This window comes from Botryllus schlosseri, chromosome 5 (assembly GCF_051294905.1).
Source record: "Botryllus schlosseri isolate E-star chromosome 5, Bs_hap1, whole genome shotgun sequence".
Lineage (NCBI taxonomy): Eukaryota > Metazoa > Chordata > Ascidiacea > Stolidobranchia > Styelidae > Botryllus > Botryllus schlosseri.
The window spans coordinates 25,131,867-25,152,826 of NC_137240.1; the positions used below are offsets into that span (position 1 = coordinate 25,131,867).

A 20,960-nucleotide genomic window follows, 5' to 3' on the forward strand; every position below is an offset into this window, starting at 1 on the left:
GCCATGGTGGTAATTTCTTCACTGCGGTCATGAAACTATTTCTCGGTGAACAAAATATCAGCTGAATTCAACAACTGGGTCTACCGAATGCTTCTTAAATTAATAATGATATGTAGGCCTACCAAACTGCTACCTGGCTAAATTTGAACCTGAAGAGAAGTATCAATGGTGTGCTGATTTCTTGATCAACTTTCATTGAGTGACATAGAAGCTGACAATGCTGCTATCACAATTTCGAGTCCTTACAGGCCGTGCTATCTTTTCGTTATTGTAAATGCTCCATGGTAGGGGTCCATTTAAAACAAACGGTGTTTGAAACACTATGTTTAAAACATGCTTTAAACAGTGTGTTAAACAAAGGCCTTTTGAAAAAATTTCTTTTTAAGTTGTAAAATTATGCCATAATTGTGTAAATACTTTCAAAAATACGTGTTGTATGAGCCTACGGACGATTACCACCCGATATAGCCGCCTAATATCGATATGGGATGGCTGGAACCCTTAAAATAGTCGGTTCAACAGCAATAGCACAGATATTTCGTCAAAGGAGCTATATTTACACTATATTTTCAATTGTCAATGTCAATCCAATATGACGTCAGTCACGTCACTATTGAATATTCTTGACGTCATGGCTTAAAAAAAGGATGTTTTATACAAGGGCCTGGTTTTAAACATGCTTGTTTTAAATGCAGCCCTGTACTCCATGGTGATTGTCGATTAACGCGAATTGAAACGGTTAATTTAGTCAATCCTATTAACCCCCCCCCCCCTTTCCAGCTGCAAGGTTTCCGACAATGGCTAGTAAATAGGTAGAAGACGCTGATATTATTCGTTATTCACCCTGTTATTTATGGCCTGATGCAGGGATGGTGTGAACGTGAGGTTCACGTTCGCGTTCTGTGTGTGAACCTCGGAAAATTTGAGGTTCGCGTTCACAACAGAACCTTGGTAGGTTCTGCACTGTGAACCTTTTTCATATATTGCAATTTTCACTTCATTATAATATCTTTGCTTCAAATTTATTGACTTTCAACTGCGGGCCACTCTATGCATGGAGCTGACAGCATAAACATTCAACACTAAACGAAAATGCCCTTGACAATCTCAAAAAATATTGTTACAAAAGTTTGCTCGAAATATCCAGCTTTCCGTTTGTACATAAATTTTGTCAGCGAATGATCCTAATTCAACCAATCAATGAGATTGATATCGTCTTCTGATGTAAAAATCTAGCAGGCGTACGGGGTCAATCTTGACTACATATGTATACTCTATCATAAAAACTAAATCCGTGGGACTGGGATGTTGGCTATACTGCTGTATAACTTGTTAATGGGGTAATATCGGTAGCAAGAATAGAAACCCATTTTACACTCTGCGTAATATACACGTGGCAATACTCAGACGCCGAATACATTGTCAGATCAGGTCGAAATTTATGGCAAAGCGACGCAAGATTCTGATTTTATGGGATTATTATATCATTTGATTGCCTCAGTTGATACATTTGGCGACGTTTAAAACGTCAATATGTATACTTAAGTACTGAGCTATTATGTGGCCCCGAGTCGTCGCTCGGTATCGTGTACAGTAGGTTAATATAGGCAATCACCTAAGTGAAATATGGGGTTTAAATTAGCAATATGACGTCACGTGACGTCATAAGGTTCACGTTCGTGTTCACACAGAACCTTTCAAAAAGGTTCACGTTCACACGAACCTGAACCTTTCAGAGGTTAACACCATCCCTAGATATGATGTGTAGAAATTAAACACATTCATGATTTACTGAAATTCAGAGTTGTCATAGTTTACTTGGTTGGCTATACAGCAGTGTCATGCTTTACTAAGTTGGCTATACAGCAGTAAGGTTGTGATAAGGGAAGAATGTCTAGCTTACTCACTAACTATTCCGCAAAAGGTTGAGGATCGTTATTCTAGAAACAGCTGTATCGCTAGCTTGCAGAAAAGTGGATATTTCAAGGCAGATTGCAGGTAACTTTCTGGACCTACTTAGGTAAAGGCCAGAATGAAGTCAGCCATCCCGGAGTTCTATATATCCCTGGAGTCATTACACATTTTGACTCGAATCAAGTCATGTCACTCGACTTTTGGAGGTGACTCGAGTCATGCCATTGCATTTCGCACGATAATTGAAGTAATATAGTCGCTAATAATTACCGAATATCGAGTTAATTATACCTTTAACGGAGTGTTCTATGACTCAGGTAGGCACAGAACTGCTAAACTATACGTCGGTAACTGTCAACCAAATAGAACATGGAATATTAAACTTTAAACTTCGCAAAAAAGGATAAAGAACGCACATAGTGTCCTAATGGCGTAATCAAAGCGTAGTCAGAATATCTCACGACAAAACTGCACGATGTCGACTTCATAGCGAGTGATAGGATATCAGTCAGGTTTTTGGTTAGTTTCTACGAAGAATTTTCTAGGTCCTGCAGCAACTTCTTCAGCTGTGATTCCTCGTCGTTTTCCTCCTCGATCCTTTTGTGCAGGATCTCCGAGATTTCCTTCTTCACGTTCTGATCGGTCTCAGGAGTGGGAGGATTCATTCGTTGCACGATTTGATCAATTTGCGCGGGTTCTATCTCGATATTGATCGGGTTGCCGTCCGGGTCAAACATCTCGTAGACGACACCACTTGTATTTGGATCTGGGAGAGTGGGCTCGTCTCCATGGGCGACCGGGTTGTGATGAAGTATCTCAATCTCGAGCGGATTGCCATGACGATCCTCTATGCTGATGACGTTAGAGGTGGATGGTGACGTGGTTGTAGTGGTCGCGGGGACGTGATCGTGTAGCGGATGTTCGACGACAATGAATTCTCCGGAACCTTTTGCATTAAATATATGTCTGCATTAAATGTAAGTATGTGTATATGCGCTCGGCCCGCATCATTCGTTTTTGATTACCGTATGCTTATTGCCAGATATAATGATATGGGAATGTATTGTTAACATGAATATTCATATTCTACGCTTCGAAGAACTTGTATATACTCATGATAATAAAACAATGATAAGTATATTATAACTAAAAGATATTACTATATTTATGTGATGACAAAATATTATTAGTAGCCTATTATATAGTAATAATATAATGAATAATAGAGATTAGTTGCCTAGCTATTACCAAATTAGTGAAAAAGCATTCTAGGTCTAGTTTTTTTCTGAACACTGAAAGGTAGAGATAAACTGAAGATTGGAAGTAGAGATAATCTGAAATCACTTTAACTTGAGTAAGTGATGGTCCATGCAAAGCCATATCCCAAAACTATTTTTAACCTTGCAAAATCGAGAGCGCTAAGTGTAAGTAGTTTAGTAACGAAACTATATATAGTATATAGAGGTAGAAAGGCGGAATATCTATCAACAATAAGTGGGCAAAAAGTAGGTCTTGTAAACACCGTAGACTGCCGCAGCTCAAGCTGCGGCCCGTGTAAAATTAGGGCCTTTGAAATATACAAGCATATTCTTGATAAATTTGAGTGTGAATTATTATTAATTAAAAATATTTATATTTTAATGAATAAAGATAACAATGACATGTCACCTTTGAATTGTTGTTGATGGGTGACGTAATCGACGGCGATATCCGAATTCGAATTCGCGCTCGGATATTTACGAACCGAATCGATGATTGCGCGACAAAGCTTCTCGGCCTCCTCCAGCTCTTGTGATGTCATACTTGACGCGTCCATCTTCCCTGTGACTTCTTGTCCATGTATGATCCGATCCGGCATGACGTCGCGGAATTCCCCGATCCCGATCTCTTTTCCTGCGTGTTGCCGCGAGATCGCGCCGTAGAGCCGAGATCGAGTCCCGATAAATTGTTCGAATTCTTCTCTTTCAATTTTTCCGTTTCTGTTCGAGTCAGCGATCGTGAAAACGAGTTCTGGAGCAAAAACACCGTCCGCTCCGAGGATGCTGCGGACAAATATCGGATTTGCATTGAAATTGTTCAAAATTGGAAAAATACATCCAACAATTCGTATCTTTCCGGAATTTATTCACTCTAGGCTTGGGAATTACAAATCCATACATAAAATATACTTGTTTATTATTTTTACTCATTGTGAATGTAAATATTTAAATTTTCCACGGTACTGGGAAACATTTGGTAAAGAGGAAAGTAAATTGGAGCTTCCAGGATGCCGCGGATATACGAGGGTTTATATCGAAACGAATTCCAGATTCCGAAAAATACGACCAATAATACATATATATCCCTCATTTCTTCACGCCCCAGAGTCGGAAATTACATATACAATAAATGGATCCCGGGATTCTGCGGATATAAATAGATTTTTAGAGTACGATAATGATGATGATATTTGCGTCGATATTTACCAATGTTGAACACTACGTGACATGAATTAGGCAGTTCAATCAAGCGTTGCATAAAATGGTTGCATATGAAAATTGGGCAATGAGCCCATATCCGTATCTTGCAGATTAGTACGAATGAGCTGGCCGTTTTCCGAAATGTGTTTGACACTCGTCAGTCAGTACATGGACTATTCATTCTTTTTTACTTCATTCCGTTTTCTTGTTTATGTTGTTTGCATGCGATATGGTATTTTATTGTATTGGATTTACTGATTAGTTTGGTAATTTCATGGATGTGCTTAACTGTTACTTGCCATTTGTATTTCAGTATACCTGTGCACAGAATGAGGGATTCGACACTACTCGCCATACACCTATATATGTAGGCCTATGGTATTTTGTTCCAGGATATAATTTTATTCTGGCTAAAGTCTCATTATAATAACTGACACATTAAATTTGATAAGTGGCCGTATGGGTTTGGGTGATGATGAAAATGGGGTCGTGCACTGCATGCATGTACGGCGTACGTGTATCATGCGCGCACTTCAGATCGCAAATCCTCTCAAAACACACTTCCATCACGCTTGATAGTTTAGAAATGGGTATTCTATTTTGCAGCACACAGCGTGTCAAAACCGGAGAAAGAGGAGCTGTAGCACTTTAGAGAGTGGCGTACCATTGAAGCTCTTTGGCCAAAATTATTCACTTGTACTATCCTTGTTTTCGAAAGCTACAAATTAAATTGTCAGTGTAGGCCTATTGCTTCATCGCGCCATAAACAATTATACTGTTAGTGCTGTGACCTACAACTTTACATGCGCGTTATAAAATATGGGTTGGTTGGTTTGGAGTACATGCATTGTTCATATTAAGAACTGCGTTCAGCATTCCTCAAATTTTTGGCGAACTAAATTCAAAGTGAGCATACGTCTAAACTCCATGTTCAAGGGATTTAAAAGTAGGGTTACCATATTTTGGAATCAGAAAAGGAGGACACTTCTTCAAAATTGTCAAACTTAAATTTTTCCCACTTCGTGTTCGGTTGACTAAAAAATAAAGGTTAAATCTCCGGCTCAGCTCCCGAAATAGCCGCCGGAACGTTATTTCAGTGCTGATTTACTGTATCTCAGTTCAATTTTACTCCATATTTAACCGAAATTCTCAAAAGAGGGGACAAAATCACAAAAAGGTGGACATTTAAGCGTCCTCGAAGGACGTTTTCAAAAATCTGAAAAAGGAGGACAAATCCTCCTAAAGGAGGACGTATGGTAACCCTATTTAATAGTCATATAAAGCAATAAAACAACACCCAATACAATTAAATTCCTGATATCGCCGATCGCAGATATGGATTCGGGATGTGTATAATGGGATCAAACCAAATACGTATGAGACAATACCCGATGGTTGTTATAAGAACTTTGATTTGATCCCGAATATAGCATATAATTAGATTACTTGAGTGGGTGCAATTGAAGCGTGGAATATTTCAAATAGTAGAGTGAAAACCCGGAAAGACCGACAGGACTTCGACCTCTTACCCAATCTTTGAAATGTTAAGGGGTGAGGTGGGGTGCAATACCATTAAAATGTCTGAAAAGGGGCGCTAGAGAAGGTCAAGACCCTCTGATTGAAACGCAAATAGCTATAGGGTATCGCACAGTCACACACTCACACAGTCTGTGAGTAATATCTCGAACCTGTCTTTAGTAGAGCGATAGGAAGAGACGCAATCCTCCATCACATCACGTCCGCCCATCACCTTCCTCCTCACCGCGCGTATCACGTCGCACAACATATTCCTGCCTTCCAGTTCGGTGACGTCATAAACGTCCTGCCAGGATTCTCGCCGTTTTTCGCCAGCCACTGAAAAGCGCGAGGGATTTGAAATTTGAATCTGTTGCGGTGTTGGCGGGAAACTCACTACCGTAGAGCAGCTCGTGAACGAACACGTAGAAATCTTGTTCGGTTAGTTCTGTGACGTCACGATGAACGGTGCCGTAGATTGCGTGACCGAGGGCGCTCGCCACTGATAATGTCTCTGATGACGTCTGCAAATATATCAAATAAAACAAATCATGACATATATTTGCATATGTATATAGGTATGACATAGCATACATATACACATGTATCGTTTATCACACGTGTACATTAGGGTTGTTCAGAATTGACCGACTTTCAAAATGTCGTGGTTTTCAGTCCGATTCCCATGCCTTATACCATAAAAACATATTCTAGGTACTTTTTTCGTAATTCATCCCTTGCATCCGTGTGCACATTGAGCTGGAAGAATATCGGCTAAAAATAGGGGATTCCCCTAAAATATGAGTGTCGCTATTCGGACTAGGCTAGTAAAACGTCATATATAAGCTGGTTTTATGTAGCTACTGCGGTTGGAGTGCTACATAACCTCACTATAGAAAGTATTGTCAGTTCAGAACACCATTTTCATGTACCACACTGCCTTAGAACTCCTCAAAACTGCCTAAGACTGATAGTCATTTTGTTGGATCACCTGTCCTACACTCCTCAACCCTACCCGAGATTGTTCATCAATTGCCGCGATCACCACGTGCAAGAATACAACTGAAAATTATCATTCACTCACAGCCACATTATAAACATCACATTGTTCAAAGGAAACGAAACAAAAAGGCAAAGAAACAGATCAACTTGGCAAATACTACTTAAATCAGGTCCGGATGAAATGGTTGCTTTAGAGAAATCGGCATATCTGTTTCGTGATCTTCCACGGCTTGTAAGAGGCTCGCTCGCTGTTCTTTGTCATCTGTTTTGAAAGCATCAAAGTCGGTATTCAATTTCACCAAACGCTCTGCTGCGCCGTTAACTATTTCAACGCTACTCACAAATTCTTGAGCAGTCACGAAATGCGAATCAGTATGCGGATGCCATTCCGAAACTGGAAGACTAAACCAATCATGTTCGACATGTATAGCATTGAATAGAAACCATGATTCCGGTTCAATTAAAGCAACCATACCGATTGACTCAGAGACAGAGTCAGAGATTAGACTCAGAGGTATAGCCTACCTCTGCGAAATTGTTCAAGGATTGGCATTTGCAGCAATTTAGCAGCCATCGCTTCCTTCACTTTGTCAGGAATCTTTGGTTTAGCCGAGAACATTGTTGATACCACCGTTTCCTCGGTGAGATGCCAATGATGTTCACGCATCTTTTTATATGCCACATCAGCAACTGTAAAATCGCACAATGAAAAGTCTGTCATGCCATGAAGGAATTTGAGATCAATATACTGTGCTTCACATGCATTACCAGTTTTCAACCAAGCTGAATAATAAAACAGGGCAACTTTCTAATGAACTCTTCAGAATAGCCCATTTGCTTTCTCCACATGAACATTTTTGACAGTACAGCACTTGACTCATCCATCCAGTGCTATTAGTAGCACCAGGCTTGTGAAAACGATTATCAATATATTGGGAAGCTGCAATCGCCAAGGTGCCTGTTGCACATTCTCTGTAGTCATTTCTTATCAAGACTTCTTTCTGCTTTCCATTATATGGCTTCATCAGTGGAATTATTTCTTGCTTAGCTTCATCAGCTTTGATCGCCAACCAGCTGCATTCATCAAACTGAAGCGTTTTAGAGCTTCTTAATTGATCAATATCTTTCCACTTCTTGGAAGGTATTAAAATCTGTGTTTTCAGGGCCTGTGGTCGCAGATCCAAACACACTTCACTTCCAGACCTCCCCGGATGACTAGTTCATGTATATGATGGTGACAAGCAGAAGTAGAAAGTAGAAAACTTTCCTGTTTATCAATTCTTCAAGTAACAGAACCGCACCTTTTTTTCCCCATTGTTTGAGGGTGTTGTGTCAAACACAAGTGCTATGACATTATTTGTTTAATTATAAAGTTCCAGCAGTTCAAATGACAGATCAGCCTGTGCTTTTCCTGTAGCACTCTCCAGAGTTTGATTGCCAAGAAGTTTGCCTTTCTCAAATGCGTTGGAATACGCAGACTCTATGCCAGCACTGCCAAGGCCTCAAATTTCCCTCCGAAACGACTTCTAGTGAGCTTTGCATCCCAGTGCAATGCAATGTGCTTTGGTGGATCGTTTGCTATTTTTTCAAAAATAGACTCAGAAATTTTAAAACGATTTGCAATGCGTCGTCGATAGGTTCCAGATCTTGAAAGATGAAAGTCATTAGAGTCACCATCGCAAGCTTTAATCAGTGCTGCAGTTATCATGGTAGCAGCATTATCGCTGACTTTCAAGCGATCAAAAACCTGGCATAGGTCTTTGTCGTTGTATAGGCTTACAGGCGCTTTTAGAGTCACAAATTTAAAGGAATGACCAGATATCGTCTGTGCCACTTCAAAATCAGTGCTGTGGGAAGTGTCAGCTATCTGCGTAGATATAGATGAGCTCTCTGTAAATTCACCTTCACCACTTGATTCTGGTGCACTCTCTCACACTCATGGTACGTCTTTTTTGTTACATGATTTTCACTTTCAACACGGTATCTTTGCCACCAATCGTTGCTAATCACGGACCCCTTTGATCCTGATAAAATGTTATGTATTCGCGGGAAAGAAGTGTACTTGCTTCAATTGTCGCCATCGCGTCAGGGGCTCCTATGCCTATAGCTTACTCGGCTTGGCTTCAAAGTCGCTTTATTTTCTTGATACATATTGCTGGCCTGCAGATTCCTTTAGTGACAGCCATTTGTTTTCTGTTTTCACACTGTCTCTAATCTTTCAATGGCATTGACTTGCGTGATGGTCTTTGTGGCAGCCAGGAACCAAAAACGTATTAGTTCATCTCCTACGTCCAGGATGTGTAACTTTACTGGTTCATTTTTCGCATATGAATGCTCTCTTAGGTGTAACACGTACTGCATAACTTTCCTAACAGTAGGCTGCTTCTGCTTTGATCTTGTAATGTTTCCTCAGATGGCCCAACTACGAAACGTTGTGTCTGCGACCGTGATCTTCTAGTTTTCTTTGATACTATTGCACTAGATGACAGTTTTTTTTCAGACATTTCGCACTAGAGCCAATCCTAGAAAAATAAATATACATCAACTCAATCAAGCAACAAAGATTAGTTGGAAACATTTCAGTTCTCTCAGGTCAAACACATACCGTACTGCACAACTTGTGCAAGAATAGCCGGATTAGATCAAGTTATTGATTCTGGAAGATAAATATTCCTAAATTGGAAATACTTCTACCAGTACATTGCTTTCTTAGGAACTAACATAAAAATCTGAGCAACCGATTGGCTGTTTTGCACAGTCACTGGAAAATACATTTACAAGCTTTGTTTTCTATTCCAGTAGGCAGGAAAGAGTATCAGGTCCATTAGATCGAATAACGCAATACTGCTACAATACTATAATCACTAATCCTGCGCTAGACTCGCTAACAGCGTGAGTCAAAAAGCCACCGGGCAATCCTGCACCTCAATCGCAAACACAGTTCTTCAACAACCAAGCAGCAAAACACCTGACTAATCAATGATTCCCATTTCACTGGCATGCCTAGCGCGTCAACAACGCTAGCACATACGCTTCACGTCAATGAGAACACCTGCAATTCCTGTCGAGTCACTCACAACGGGGGAATCCCCTAATTCCGAAGAATTTTTTGGGTGCATGAAAAAACGGCAATGTGCACACGGATGCAGGGGATGAATTACAAAAAAAAGTAGCCAGAATTTGTTTTTAAGGTATAAGGCATGGGAAACGGACTGAAAACCTAGACTTTTTGAAAGTCGGTCAATTCTGAACAACCCTAGTGTACATACCCCGCCTAGTTTAGTTTAAATCCATAAATTGCTCAAGGATAACTTCGATCTGAGTTGCGACATTGACTTTGATCGGTGGTTCCTATGAGCACGTATAAATATGTGGAAATACGAGAACATGCAGTTTATTTTTGAAAATGCTCAGTATGATATATTTGTTTTGATTCGGCTTTCGAACAATTCTGGCGCTTCTCAAATTTTGCGTGACGTTTGAATAGATTTCGGTCGCCATGCGGTCTGCAACGAGGTATTTTTACTTGCAAAGCGCTTCAAGTCGATTTGCACTACTAGTAGATTTGGTCGCGTACGTTGGACGAGTCGTTAGGCTGATTTTGAGGTGAAAAGACTCGCATGTTTCGATAGCATTTCTAGCTTGCAAAATTAAAAAATGATGCGTTTTGCATGGAAACTGTTTGAGTAACCGCTTAAAGATTATTGTGGCCAAACCTACTTGAGTAGTTTGGGCATGCAGAGACATTTCAATCATCTTGTGTTGCTCAGTTTTATATTTAAAAAAACTAAAAAGTGCCTAGTAGGACAGTCAGAACTCCATCAAATAGTTCAAAAAATGAAAGACTTTTAGCAGTTCATCGCAGATGGTTACTTTCGTGAAATCGTGAAATGCAATTTTGCAAGTGACACGTGATCGTTAATGACACTTTAAATAGGAGAAAAGTTTCTTACATATATTCAGGTGCCGTGATTTAAAGACTATGTTACTAGGTTGCTATGGCAATTTCGCGGTTGTATGTTTGTTGCTAAATCGGCACCTACAGTTTTCTTGTGATTACCTTTCTGTGTTAATAATCATTCGTCGTAATGTACTGGCGTGGTCTATAATGATTGCGGACTGTCTACCTCAGTGGTTCTCAATCTGGGGGGGGGGGGCGAAAAATTGACAAAGTCTGTATGAATTCTGACTAAACATGTGTTTCAAAACCCTTCTGAGACGATAACTGTTGAAGATGAAACTTGTTTCGTGTTCATGAAAGCTCTCCAAACTCAAACCCCAGCAGTCCCGCTCAACGGAGTATAGGCTGACTTCAACTACATTTATGCAAATTCTTGATATTCTTTGAAGATTGAGAGCAATTCTCACGTGCAAGTCATTCATTACCTTATAGCTTTGAAAGTAGCTAAAGCTAGGTGCGCTAGGTAGCTGTTGTTACTAGCTGGCGAACTGCACTGCCTAAGACAGACCTAGATACAATATAGGTTGCCTGGTTTCGCCCTCAATTAGGCTACCCTAAATCAACACACTTTAATTCAATTCCCAAACTGATTACATTTAGCTTGGATTAACATAACGACGATGTACTCTCTGTAGTCACTTCCAGCATTAAGATTAGTCTCAGCGGAACCTACCTTGAAATAAATTGATATCCTGTTCAATCCTGTTTTTTTACTATTTTCAAACAAGTTTGGGGAAATTCGTCCGAAATGCTAAAGATTCAACAGTTGGAATGCGGATTCAAACTTGGCGTAAGACATACCAAATGTATACTATTAGACCAGGGCTGATAGAAGGGAATTTTTCGTCGACACCTAATTCAATTAGACTAGTATGTGTTGGCGGCCGTCGGCATGCAAATTGAAATTACGAATTCGCTCCCAAATTTGAAAGATTTTAATTAATCTTGAAATTTTCCTCGCGCTAGACGCAATTCAACATAACTTCATTTTTCGATTTTTATATAGTATCGCCCTTCGCAATCAGAGCCAGAATCGGAATCGTGTGCTCCTCACGAAAGAAATTTGTTTATGGTACATTTGGGCGATTTCGATATCTTTCTATTACCAATACAATCGACAATCATGATGTGGGGTCAAGAAATAACAACATGCAACAAAGTAATTAATACCAATTGGCATACCGGAAGATGCATTATCTTTTATAACTTGCCCTAAATTTTCGAAAACCCTCACTCTATGAACCCTACCGGTGAATCTGATCACATGGGCTGAGAAAGGATAAATATTTGATAGTAATATGTGGTACTGCTACTATTAATTACGGAATTCATTCGTGAATATGATAAGTTCTCGCGATATGCAATCCCAACACCTATTCATACAATTGCCACTCGCGATTTCGGTGCGTACAATAGGCCGTTGTGAAAGTAGAATAGTCCAGAGTTCACCGGGAATGGATATGGGGTGGACAGATTAACATAGGTATTTTGCGTCCGGTTAGTTCATTACAGCTATGCCCTGGAATGAGGCCTTAGGCTACATAAGTAATCGAAATGCGGCCTTGATTAGCAAAAAGGTTGCCTACCACTGTATTAGATGATGTGTTCTTGTTGACATGACGATAAGTGCAGGGGGGTCAGGGGGGCGCAAATTTTTTGACCATTGCCAAGGGGGGCGCATGTCCAAAAAGGTTGAGAACCGCTGGTCTACCTGTTTCACGTACTGACAACCGTTATGAATTTATGTTGCTCTTGTCGTGACTGTTGGTATTGTGAGTGTCGTAGTCAAGGTATTAGTTCATTTAGGCCGATGTAATAAACTGCTTACGAATATTGTTTCGCGTTCACAACATCTCAATGAACTAATACCTTGACCGATGTAAAATTGTCCAGCCCGCTCATCCACATGTTACAAATGTGGCATAGCGGAGCATACGCGAGAGTTTGCAAAAGTGTGGCGCATGCACCCACTGGAACGACGATATCCACGAAACATAGTTCGTCCTCGTCGTGCGTATACAAGAAGCACCAAGATGTTTACGTTACGCAATCACTGTCGACGTTGGTGGATCCTGGTAATGGCTTAAGCTACACATATCCAAGGACAGTTGAAGCGATGAAATTGCCGGTATTGCCATATACAGATTGCAAAACGATGGCGGCTAAGTCTCTGAAATAATCTATCCCTGGTCAATGCATCATAGAGTTGGTGTTGAACGGGAAGGTTTGCAGAAACGTCTCGCTCGACGCCATGAAAGATGTCTGTTGCGATATAATACTTAGTCAAGACTTTCAGAAAAGACACAACGCGTGGTGTTCACATATGATGGCAAAGAACCCGAACTCGTTATATCATCTCAAGACCGTGGAACCTGTGCTGTTCTAGCAGTTAACACGAAATGACCACAACTCTTCAAGTCCATTACGCTAGGTTTCAAGCAGGTGGGCGCACCATTCCGGCGTTATTGCACTGCAAATACAGCCTTCATCGAATCCGAAGTTGACAGACTGACGTAAGATGGAATTATATGACCAAGTAGTTCACCATGGTTCGCTCAGCAACTCGTCGTAACCAATCACGAGTCCGGTAAAAAGCGAATGTGCATAACTTATTCACAAATTGTGAACCTGTTTACGGTACTCGATACCTACCCGTTGCCTCGCATAGAGGACATCGTACAAAAACTGGCAAAATACAAAGTATTTTCATCTTTCGATTTAAAGAGCCCATATCACCAATTGGAGCTACGAGAGAGCGACAAAGCGCCTACCGCTTTTGAAGCAGTCGGTCAATTGTGGGAGTTCAATCGATTGCCGTTTGGGGTCACGCACGGTGTTCCTGCTTTTAACGAACTAAGGACGCGACCGTCGTAAAACGGATGGAAACTAATTCCAAACCTAATTTAAATTGTTCAAAATTCTAATTTTGAATACTGAGAAGTTTTTGCTATATTACGCCCGAGTAAGAGTTGAAGGATATAAAAACAAAGATGGGTTTCGTGATATAGTGGCTAATTTGCTCATTTGTTATGCTGAGTTTGAATTCAGGTGAAATTTATGATTCTTTTCCATTTTCGTGGACTTTTCCACTTCATTTCAGCTATTTTTGGATTCGGTTTTAGACACGAGACGATATTTACTTTGGATTCAGATATATGGAACAAGATAATGATTTGAAAATACCAAACCCAAAGAGACTAACCAGCTTATGCCCGATGATTCGTTTTAGTTCGTCGATACCGATTCGGTTGTTTCCGTCGTGGTCGAGACTTTCGAACGCCGAGAACCAAGAGTTGAACGAGCCTCCTCCGCTAACTATAGTGAAAACAAATGTTAACTAACATAGCATTTTGATCAAAATACATATTTTGACACATTGCATATTTTTAAATTCAAACCTAATTTTAGATCAAAATAAATCGATATCTAGATTTAAGTTCGTCCACGTCCAAATCCAAAGACCTGAGGTACTTGGACTTTTTCGAAGTATTCAAGGGGATTTGCCTGACAGCACCACTTCCGCAAGCAGTTACGATTGTGTTATGTTGTGTTGTGAGTTATGACTAGTTGACAGAAGATACAGTTTTCAGACGTTATCAGAACTTTCACGTCCAAGTTAATACAATAAGTTAACAATAATCTGAAATCCATGTCTAGTCCAAATACGGCTAAAATCATGAAATCCTGTTTTTCCAAAATCCATGCATCGCGGTATATGAAACATTCGTATGCAGAAATGCAATCAAGAGTCTCGAAAACGAGTGTAACTCTCCAGCTTCAAAATGACCCGCAAATCCGTTTTCCCAAACCCATATTCGTCTCATCTGTGAAACTCACCAAAAGCAGACGACTTCAAACTATTGGTGCAACTTTCCAGTTCTGCAAAAGGTGAAAAGGTTTAACGATGAATTCTGAACTCTGAAATCGGACTTACCTTTCATCGACTCGCGAATGTGTGGGATGTCGAAGGTCAGGATTGAGCAAACGCTCGCGGTTACGTGATAGAAACTTTTTTTAGAAGCTGGTAAAATATTGCAAAATATAATGCAAATATATAGCTACGAGGTTTATCGGAGTGGAATGAATTTGGTGCTATTTCGCGTTAAAATGAGTGTTCAGATTTATAACTTAAATATGCATGTTTAAATATGTGTTAAATCCTGTATAATGTCTGAATCACCGAGCGCTCTGCGAAATGGTTAGGGGGCCAATAAAACGATGCATATCCAATTTCACTCAGGTCCAACCCGTAAAAGCGAAGGTGTTGACAAATTATAAAGTAGTTTTGAAATTTTTTATTAAAGAAAAATAGTATTGACGGTGGGAAAGTCTATCATTTACGAATGTCGAAAAACCGTTACTAAGTATGTGTGAACGAGAAATAACGCTCATTAGCATGTTTTTATCTTTATAATTGGTTTGAAATATGAGGTATTGGCATATATTTGAAATGAATTATGTACCAGTTCTGTCAAAAGTTAATTTTACTGCAAGTAAATGTCACATCAACATTGTGATTAGCGATTTCACCAAAGAACAACCCCCAATGAACGCACTCATTTTGACATATTGAAGTTATGCGCTTCTAAAAGCCTACTTTTCTATTTCCGTGCAAATTCCCGGCTTCTGCGACGCGAAATGAGGAAAATTGCGCGTTAATCACAGGTTTCGTGATGGCCGATATCCTGGCGATCCAAAAATATTCAACACCGAGAATTTCGGAACCAATCGATGGCGTCACTCGGGAGAAAGGATTCGCATTTCAGATTCAAGGCCATAAATTAATTTCGTATCGTGTCTATATGCAATACCAAATGTGTTCAAAAGTCGCTTGACAATGCAAAAATTTCAGAAATTTCATATCCGAATTCACGTACATATACGGCAATTGTTGGACTTTAGTCTTTAAAAGTCCATTATAAATTTTATGTTACGAGAATTTTTATGTCTTATTCCAAAGCCATCTTCACATTAATCTTTTATCCAAACACGGTTAAATTCATCAAATACTATTTTCAAATCAAATCTCTTGTGTTCTCCCTCCTCCTGATGATAGTCGCATTAAACTGGAAAACCATGACAACTTTTATATCCAATCCATGCCTGTCGTCAAATAAATCTTAAATCCACAAAAGCAATCCAGAAATCTTGTAATTTTCTTACCTATCTCACTCTCCATTGACTTTGTGACCACTTCAATGAACTGCGAGGTCGTGAGCGGCCCCATTCCGTGTCCTCCGAATTTAAACCAAGCCCCAACCTCTCCTATTACGTCCATCACGTCAGTCTCGTGAACTGAGAAGAAAAGTGGTAAAAAAACTAAAATGTCTAAAATATCTATTAATATCTTAAACTGTTAAAAATGTGCATAAATACATATCAATATGCCTCCTCCGAACGGCGTCATTTCGGTAAATTGAAATCCAAAAACTTGTAGCTGGCATAATGACTATACAAAAACTACGAATAGATGTAATTTCGTAGAATATTCACTATTCAGTTGTCGTGATGCAGGAGATAATTTCCACAGTTTCTGTGACAATTTTGCTCGCAAACTTTTCCTTAAACTACTTCTCACTTTGCGAAAACGAAGGTCTGCAAATTAAATAGTTTTGTCTAAAAAATTATTTAGTGCAAGTGAAAATAGTCGGAAATTTTTCAAATGGCTTACCACCAAGTCAACCAGTGTTAAATGGGCTATGTAACTCGGTTGTTATGGCTTATGAATATGATACACACGTATTTTAATACACGTTTGCACTTCTTCCAAATTAAAAAAGGTGCGAAGTGAAATTTCGCCTAAAATCTGTCAAAATAGAAAATTTCTCACCGAATCCCTTCGTCTCAAGGTAAAGAGTCAGCTCAGCACTCGTCATCTTGCCGTCGCCGTCCAGGTCCGCGCTATGGAAAAGAAGTCTCCGGATCGTGGCTTTCTCGGAATCGGCTGCGACAGTCGAATATTGGATCAAATATCAGACCCCTTAGTTCTATATCGATTAGGGAAAGATAGGGCAGCTGTGTGTTTCGATTATGAATCTAGTAATATGATTCTAGTCGAGTATTCTAGCATCGCTCATTAGGACATCATAGCGGTATCGGTGATTTGGAAAGTTCAAAACGTACCTTTATTGCCGCAATAAATAATGTATTGCCAGTTCTACATCACGTTGAAGATAATTTGGTAATATTTTTACGATACCTATTTCATTGCACTTTTTGACAATGCTGTGATTTGATCACAACTTCACAGATATGATATTTGCACTAAGGCGCGTAGCTTTGTACCAGAGATGAGTAGGGATTAGGATTTGGGAAAACTGGATTCATGAAATTTTGTCGGATTAAGATTGGATTATGATTTGAGATTTGAGATTACGATTAGTATTGGATTTCCCGATTTTCGGGGTCCTGTGGGAAATGGCGACCAAGTTTTTCGTCCTACCACGATTTTACATAGTTTGCAAAGTTATTACTTCCTGTACTTTCGCACTCATTCAGCCTCTCATTTCCTCTTACAGAAATATATAGGCAGAAGATGCAGTTTGTAGGCTATAGCTCAGGGCCAGCCAATCCGTGGCCCGCGGGCCACATGTGGCCCTCGAGAAGGTTTTGAGTGGCCCGCGAGGTCATTTCCGAAATTTCTAATATCATCAAAAATGGATTGCACAGATTGTGAACTTGCAAGGCTAAACAAAAATTTGTTTAGTCTGGCCGCAACACTTGAGATGCGATGACTAAAATATCAGTTCCGACGCATTGACAGATCCATCAGCCATTCACATATTGTTATATCTTCGTACACTACAATAAAGCAGAATAATTTGCGGTAGATTTATCAAAAGTAAAAATTTTCTACAAGATTGGCGCAACATGTTGTCACTCGATTTCTTGTTTTCATTATTGTTGCCCTTTTGTGAAAATGGAAGAACACCTAATGTATCAGATTGAATCTAACTATATTCGCGATTACGAGACAAAATGTCGTTCAACATATGCGACATTGGTTCTGACCCACTTCTACGTGTCGGAGGTTTCTCTGGGCTCCTCATCGCCGACCTCACTGCAACGGCAGTGCATTGAAAAGCCCAGACTGAAAGTGAGCCGTGCTACAAGTCGGGAGCAAAGACCTCGACGGGAGCGCTTGGGAGCGAGAGAGAATGAAGAATGACTGCGAGAGAGATTGAAAGACGTTCCCAAGAATACTAAAAGCAAAGACCTCTGAACATTATCAAATTCGTGTCATGGAGCACAAGGCCTAAAAGGCAATAAGCTCCACTGTGTTGTACCCAATAATACATACATACATACATATGCGACATTGCGTTTGCGCTCGCAGTAAGACCATCGACTATGAAACCTAGGCACGAAATGATAGACGCATGTTGGTCGCATCTTTCGATATCGATATGTCCAAGCGCCAAATAGCCCAGTCCTCGAAAAATTAGCCCAGCGATATACAGCAGGCCCACAATATATTCAAATGACAATATTATTGACCTATGAACTTCAAAAAAATTTCGCGCTTCGCGCGGCTAGTGGCCCGCGCAATAATTCGTCAATCGAATGTGGCCCGTTCGCTGAAAGGTTGGCCAGCCCTGCTATAGCTTCTGAAGTGGAATTGCAAGTTTGAATCGGATTAGGATTACGATTAGGATTTGAATTTACAAACGTTATGGATTAGGATTAGGACTGGGATTTGAAGCTACAGATTTGAATTGGATTAGGACTTAGAAATTTCAAATCCACTCCTCTCTGTCTTGTACTACATGTTTCGTATTCATCGATGCGAACAATCGAGGTTTCAAGGCTTCCGCCGTGGAAATAGTATCTCAAAACCATATTTTGTCGTCGATAAATTCACTGTTAGTGGCTGGGTTCCATGCTCGGAAAATCATCTTTAACTATTCGACTCGGATCACTAGAATTATTACTCGATTCAGATTAACGTACTCGAATCATTGTGCCAAGCCTAATCTCCAAAACACACTCACTCGATATTTGAGACATGAGGTTCTTGAATGTAGACTGGCATTTGCGCAGATCATCTTCACCTGAAATGAAAGTTCGGGTTTGATTCGCTTCGGGCTATACGCTTCGACAAACACATTCGCACACCTGTGGGTAAACACTTCCCACCAAGAATCAACGCTATGATACTAAACAGCAGCAATAATGTCGGCTTTATTGTCATTTCGTGTTGCGAACTGCCTACTGTTGAACGTTCTGACTCGGAAATGGCAGTATATAGCGATCGAATGAATGCGAGATATAAAATTGGTTGTAATTACGAGCGAACGCCCAGAGGCTTCTGACGATCGAGCGATAAACCGCGTCTCACGTAACGTGTATTATTAGAAGCGATTTTATTTCTCCGTCAGCAGATAAGCCGTACGCAGCTGTCAAGAGTAAAGCCTGACTGATACTAATAAAACCAATCACTAGCACCTTTACTTATTACCCCGATCTATTCAGCCAATATTCAAAATATATGACATCTCGCATTTAAAAAACTTAGCAGTATTTATTTGAAGAGCTTCACGGCCATTGCTATGATTGAACATGAAACTAATTAGAGAGGTTGCATCTGGACGCCTGTAAGCAGAGGGTGTGAGTATCGATGTACTCCTGTTTCGTTTAAGTACTTAAGTAGTATTTGACTACGTGTGCTAATTGCTTAACAGTTTAGACTTCTAGTTTTACTTCACAGTTTTTGATATTATTAGACATAACGAGACTGAAAATACTTACTTTTAATTTAAGTCCTAATTGCTACTACTATACTTGCACTGGATTCTATAAATGTATATATACTTATACTGGAGTACCGACGATGACAACTTTATCATGCCCGGCCTGAAAACTTTTGGTCGAATCTTGGATTCTGCCTTGGATTCGAGTCTCTTGAACTTCAAAATATCTTATTTGGGTATTCTCATGTACATTGTGTATTGTATATCATATCTGCACGGCATTCTGCGTAAACAAACGAGGCTACTCTCGAACGAATGTCTCTGGAGCACGAAAAAAAAATCAAATTCTGTCTGTTGCTTGTCGAGATATTCGTAAAATCGAACTTGGTAATTGCGCTGACGCACACTGCGTCGGATTGACGCAGTCGCGCTCGTACGTCGTCAACAACTTTTCTTCGCGAAAGATTTTACATTTGATGTTCGATGTGATCTTATAAACGGCGATGTAATGAACAGATAGGACTTTGAAACGACCAAGTACGGTTTCTCGATTAAACTATCGATAACCAGCCTACGAATAAATGCAAATTACGTGACTTCACGGTTGGGTAAAAATATAAGGCTAGAAATTTAGGTAGCTTCGTAAACAGATAAGTTATGTTATAAATTGTAAGTCGCGCGTAAAATTTACTAAGAGACCGGTCTTAAACCTCATCTAATGTTATCATATGAATGGAAAAAAGATGTCTGAAACATCATTCCTGCCCTGGTCCGATAAATATTGAGGTACTGCGAGTCGTGTGCATATTGTTTGGGGATCTCTATACATCATTTAATGTTATATTATGAATGATAAAAAAAGATTGCCGAATCATCATTTCCGCCCTGGTCCGATAAATATTGAGATTGATGTACTGCGAGTCGTGTACATAATGTTTGGTGACCTTTACACATTATTTAATGTTATCTTATGAATGAAAAAAAAGTTGCCGAAACATCATTCCCGCCCTGGTCCGATAAATACTGAGAATGAGGTACTGCAAGTCGTGTGCATAGTGTTTGGGGACATCTATACATCAGTTAATGTTATAATATGAATGAAAAAAAAAGATTGCCGAAACATCATTCCCGCCCTGGTCCGATAATTACTGAGAATGAGGTACTGCGCGTCGTGTGCATAGTGTTTGGGGACCTCCATACATCATTCAATATTATAATATGAATGAAAAAAAAAGATTGCCGAATCATCATTCCCTCCCTGGTCCGATAAATATTGAGAATGAGGTACTGCGAGTCGTGTACATAATGTTTGGTGACCTTTACACATCATTTAATGTTATAATATTAATGAAAAATAAAGATGGCCGAAACATCATTTCGGCCCTGGTCCGATAAATATCGAGAATGAGGTACTGCGAG

General features: G+C 39.8%; 1 protein-coding gene and 1 long non-coding RNA gene across 2 annotated transcripts; both read right to left on the bottom strand.

The window, feature by feature from the left end:
* Positions 1–2,073: 2,073 nt before the first annotated feature.
* Positions 2,074–19,141, bottom strand: LOC145439496 (uncharacterized). Its single transcript, XM_080316975.1, has 11 exons — positions 18,967–19,141; positions 18,843–18,902; positions 16,682–16,795; positions 16,015–16,146; positions 14,786–14,872; positions 14,689–14,730; positions 14,054–14,166; positions 6,286–6,412; positions 6,062–6,227; positions 3,583–3,956; positions 2,074–2,860 (listed from the first exon to the last, which is right to left on the bottom strand). The coding sequence occupies exons 1-11, from the start codon at positions 19,040–19,042 to the stop codon at positions 2,442–2,444; spliced, it is 1,710 nt and encodes a 569-aa protein (XP_080173101.1). The 5' UTR covers positions 19,043–19,141; the 3' UTR covers positions 2,074–2,441.
* On the bottom strand, positions 6,933–10,152 carry LOC145439497 (uncharacterized). Its single transcript, XR_013915244.1, has 2 exons — positions 7,416–10,152; positions 6,933–7,152 (listed from the first exon to the last, which is right to left on the bottom strand). It is a non-coding gene; the product is annotated as an uncharacterized LOC145439497 (long non-coding RNA).
* Positions 19,142–20,960: the final 1,819 nt, after the last annotated feature.

Coding starts and splice junctions, on each gene's coding strand:
- LOC145439496 (XM_080316975.1), bottom strand. CDS start 19,042: ATGACAATAAAGCCGACATTATTGCTGCTGTTTAGTATCATAGCGTTG. Junction 16,796..18,842: donor CCTCATGTCTCAAATATCGA/GTGAGTGTGTTT, acceptor CGACTGTCGCAG/CCGATTCCGAGAAAGCCACG. Junction 6,228..6,285: donor TCACGAGCTGCTCTACGGTA/GTGAGTTTCCCG, acceptor CGCGCTTTTCAG/TGGCTGGCGAAAAACGGCGA.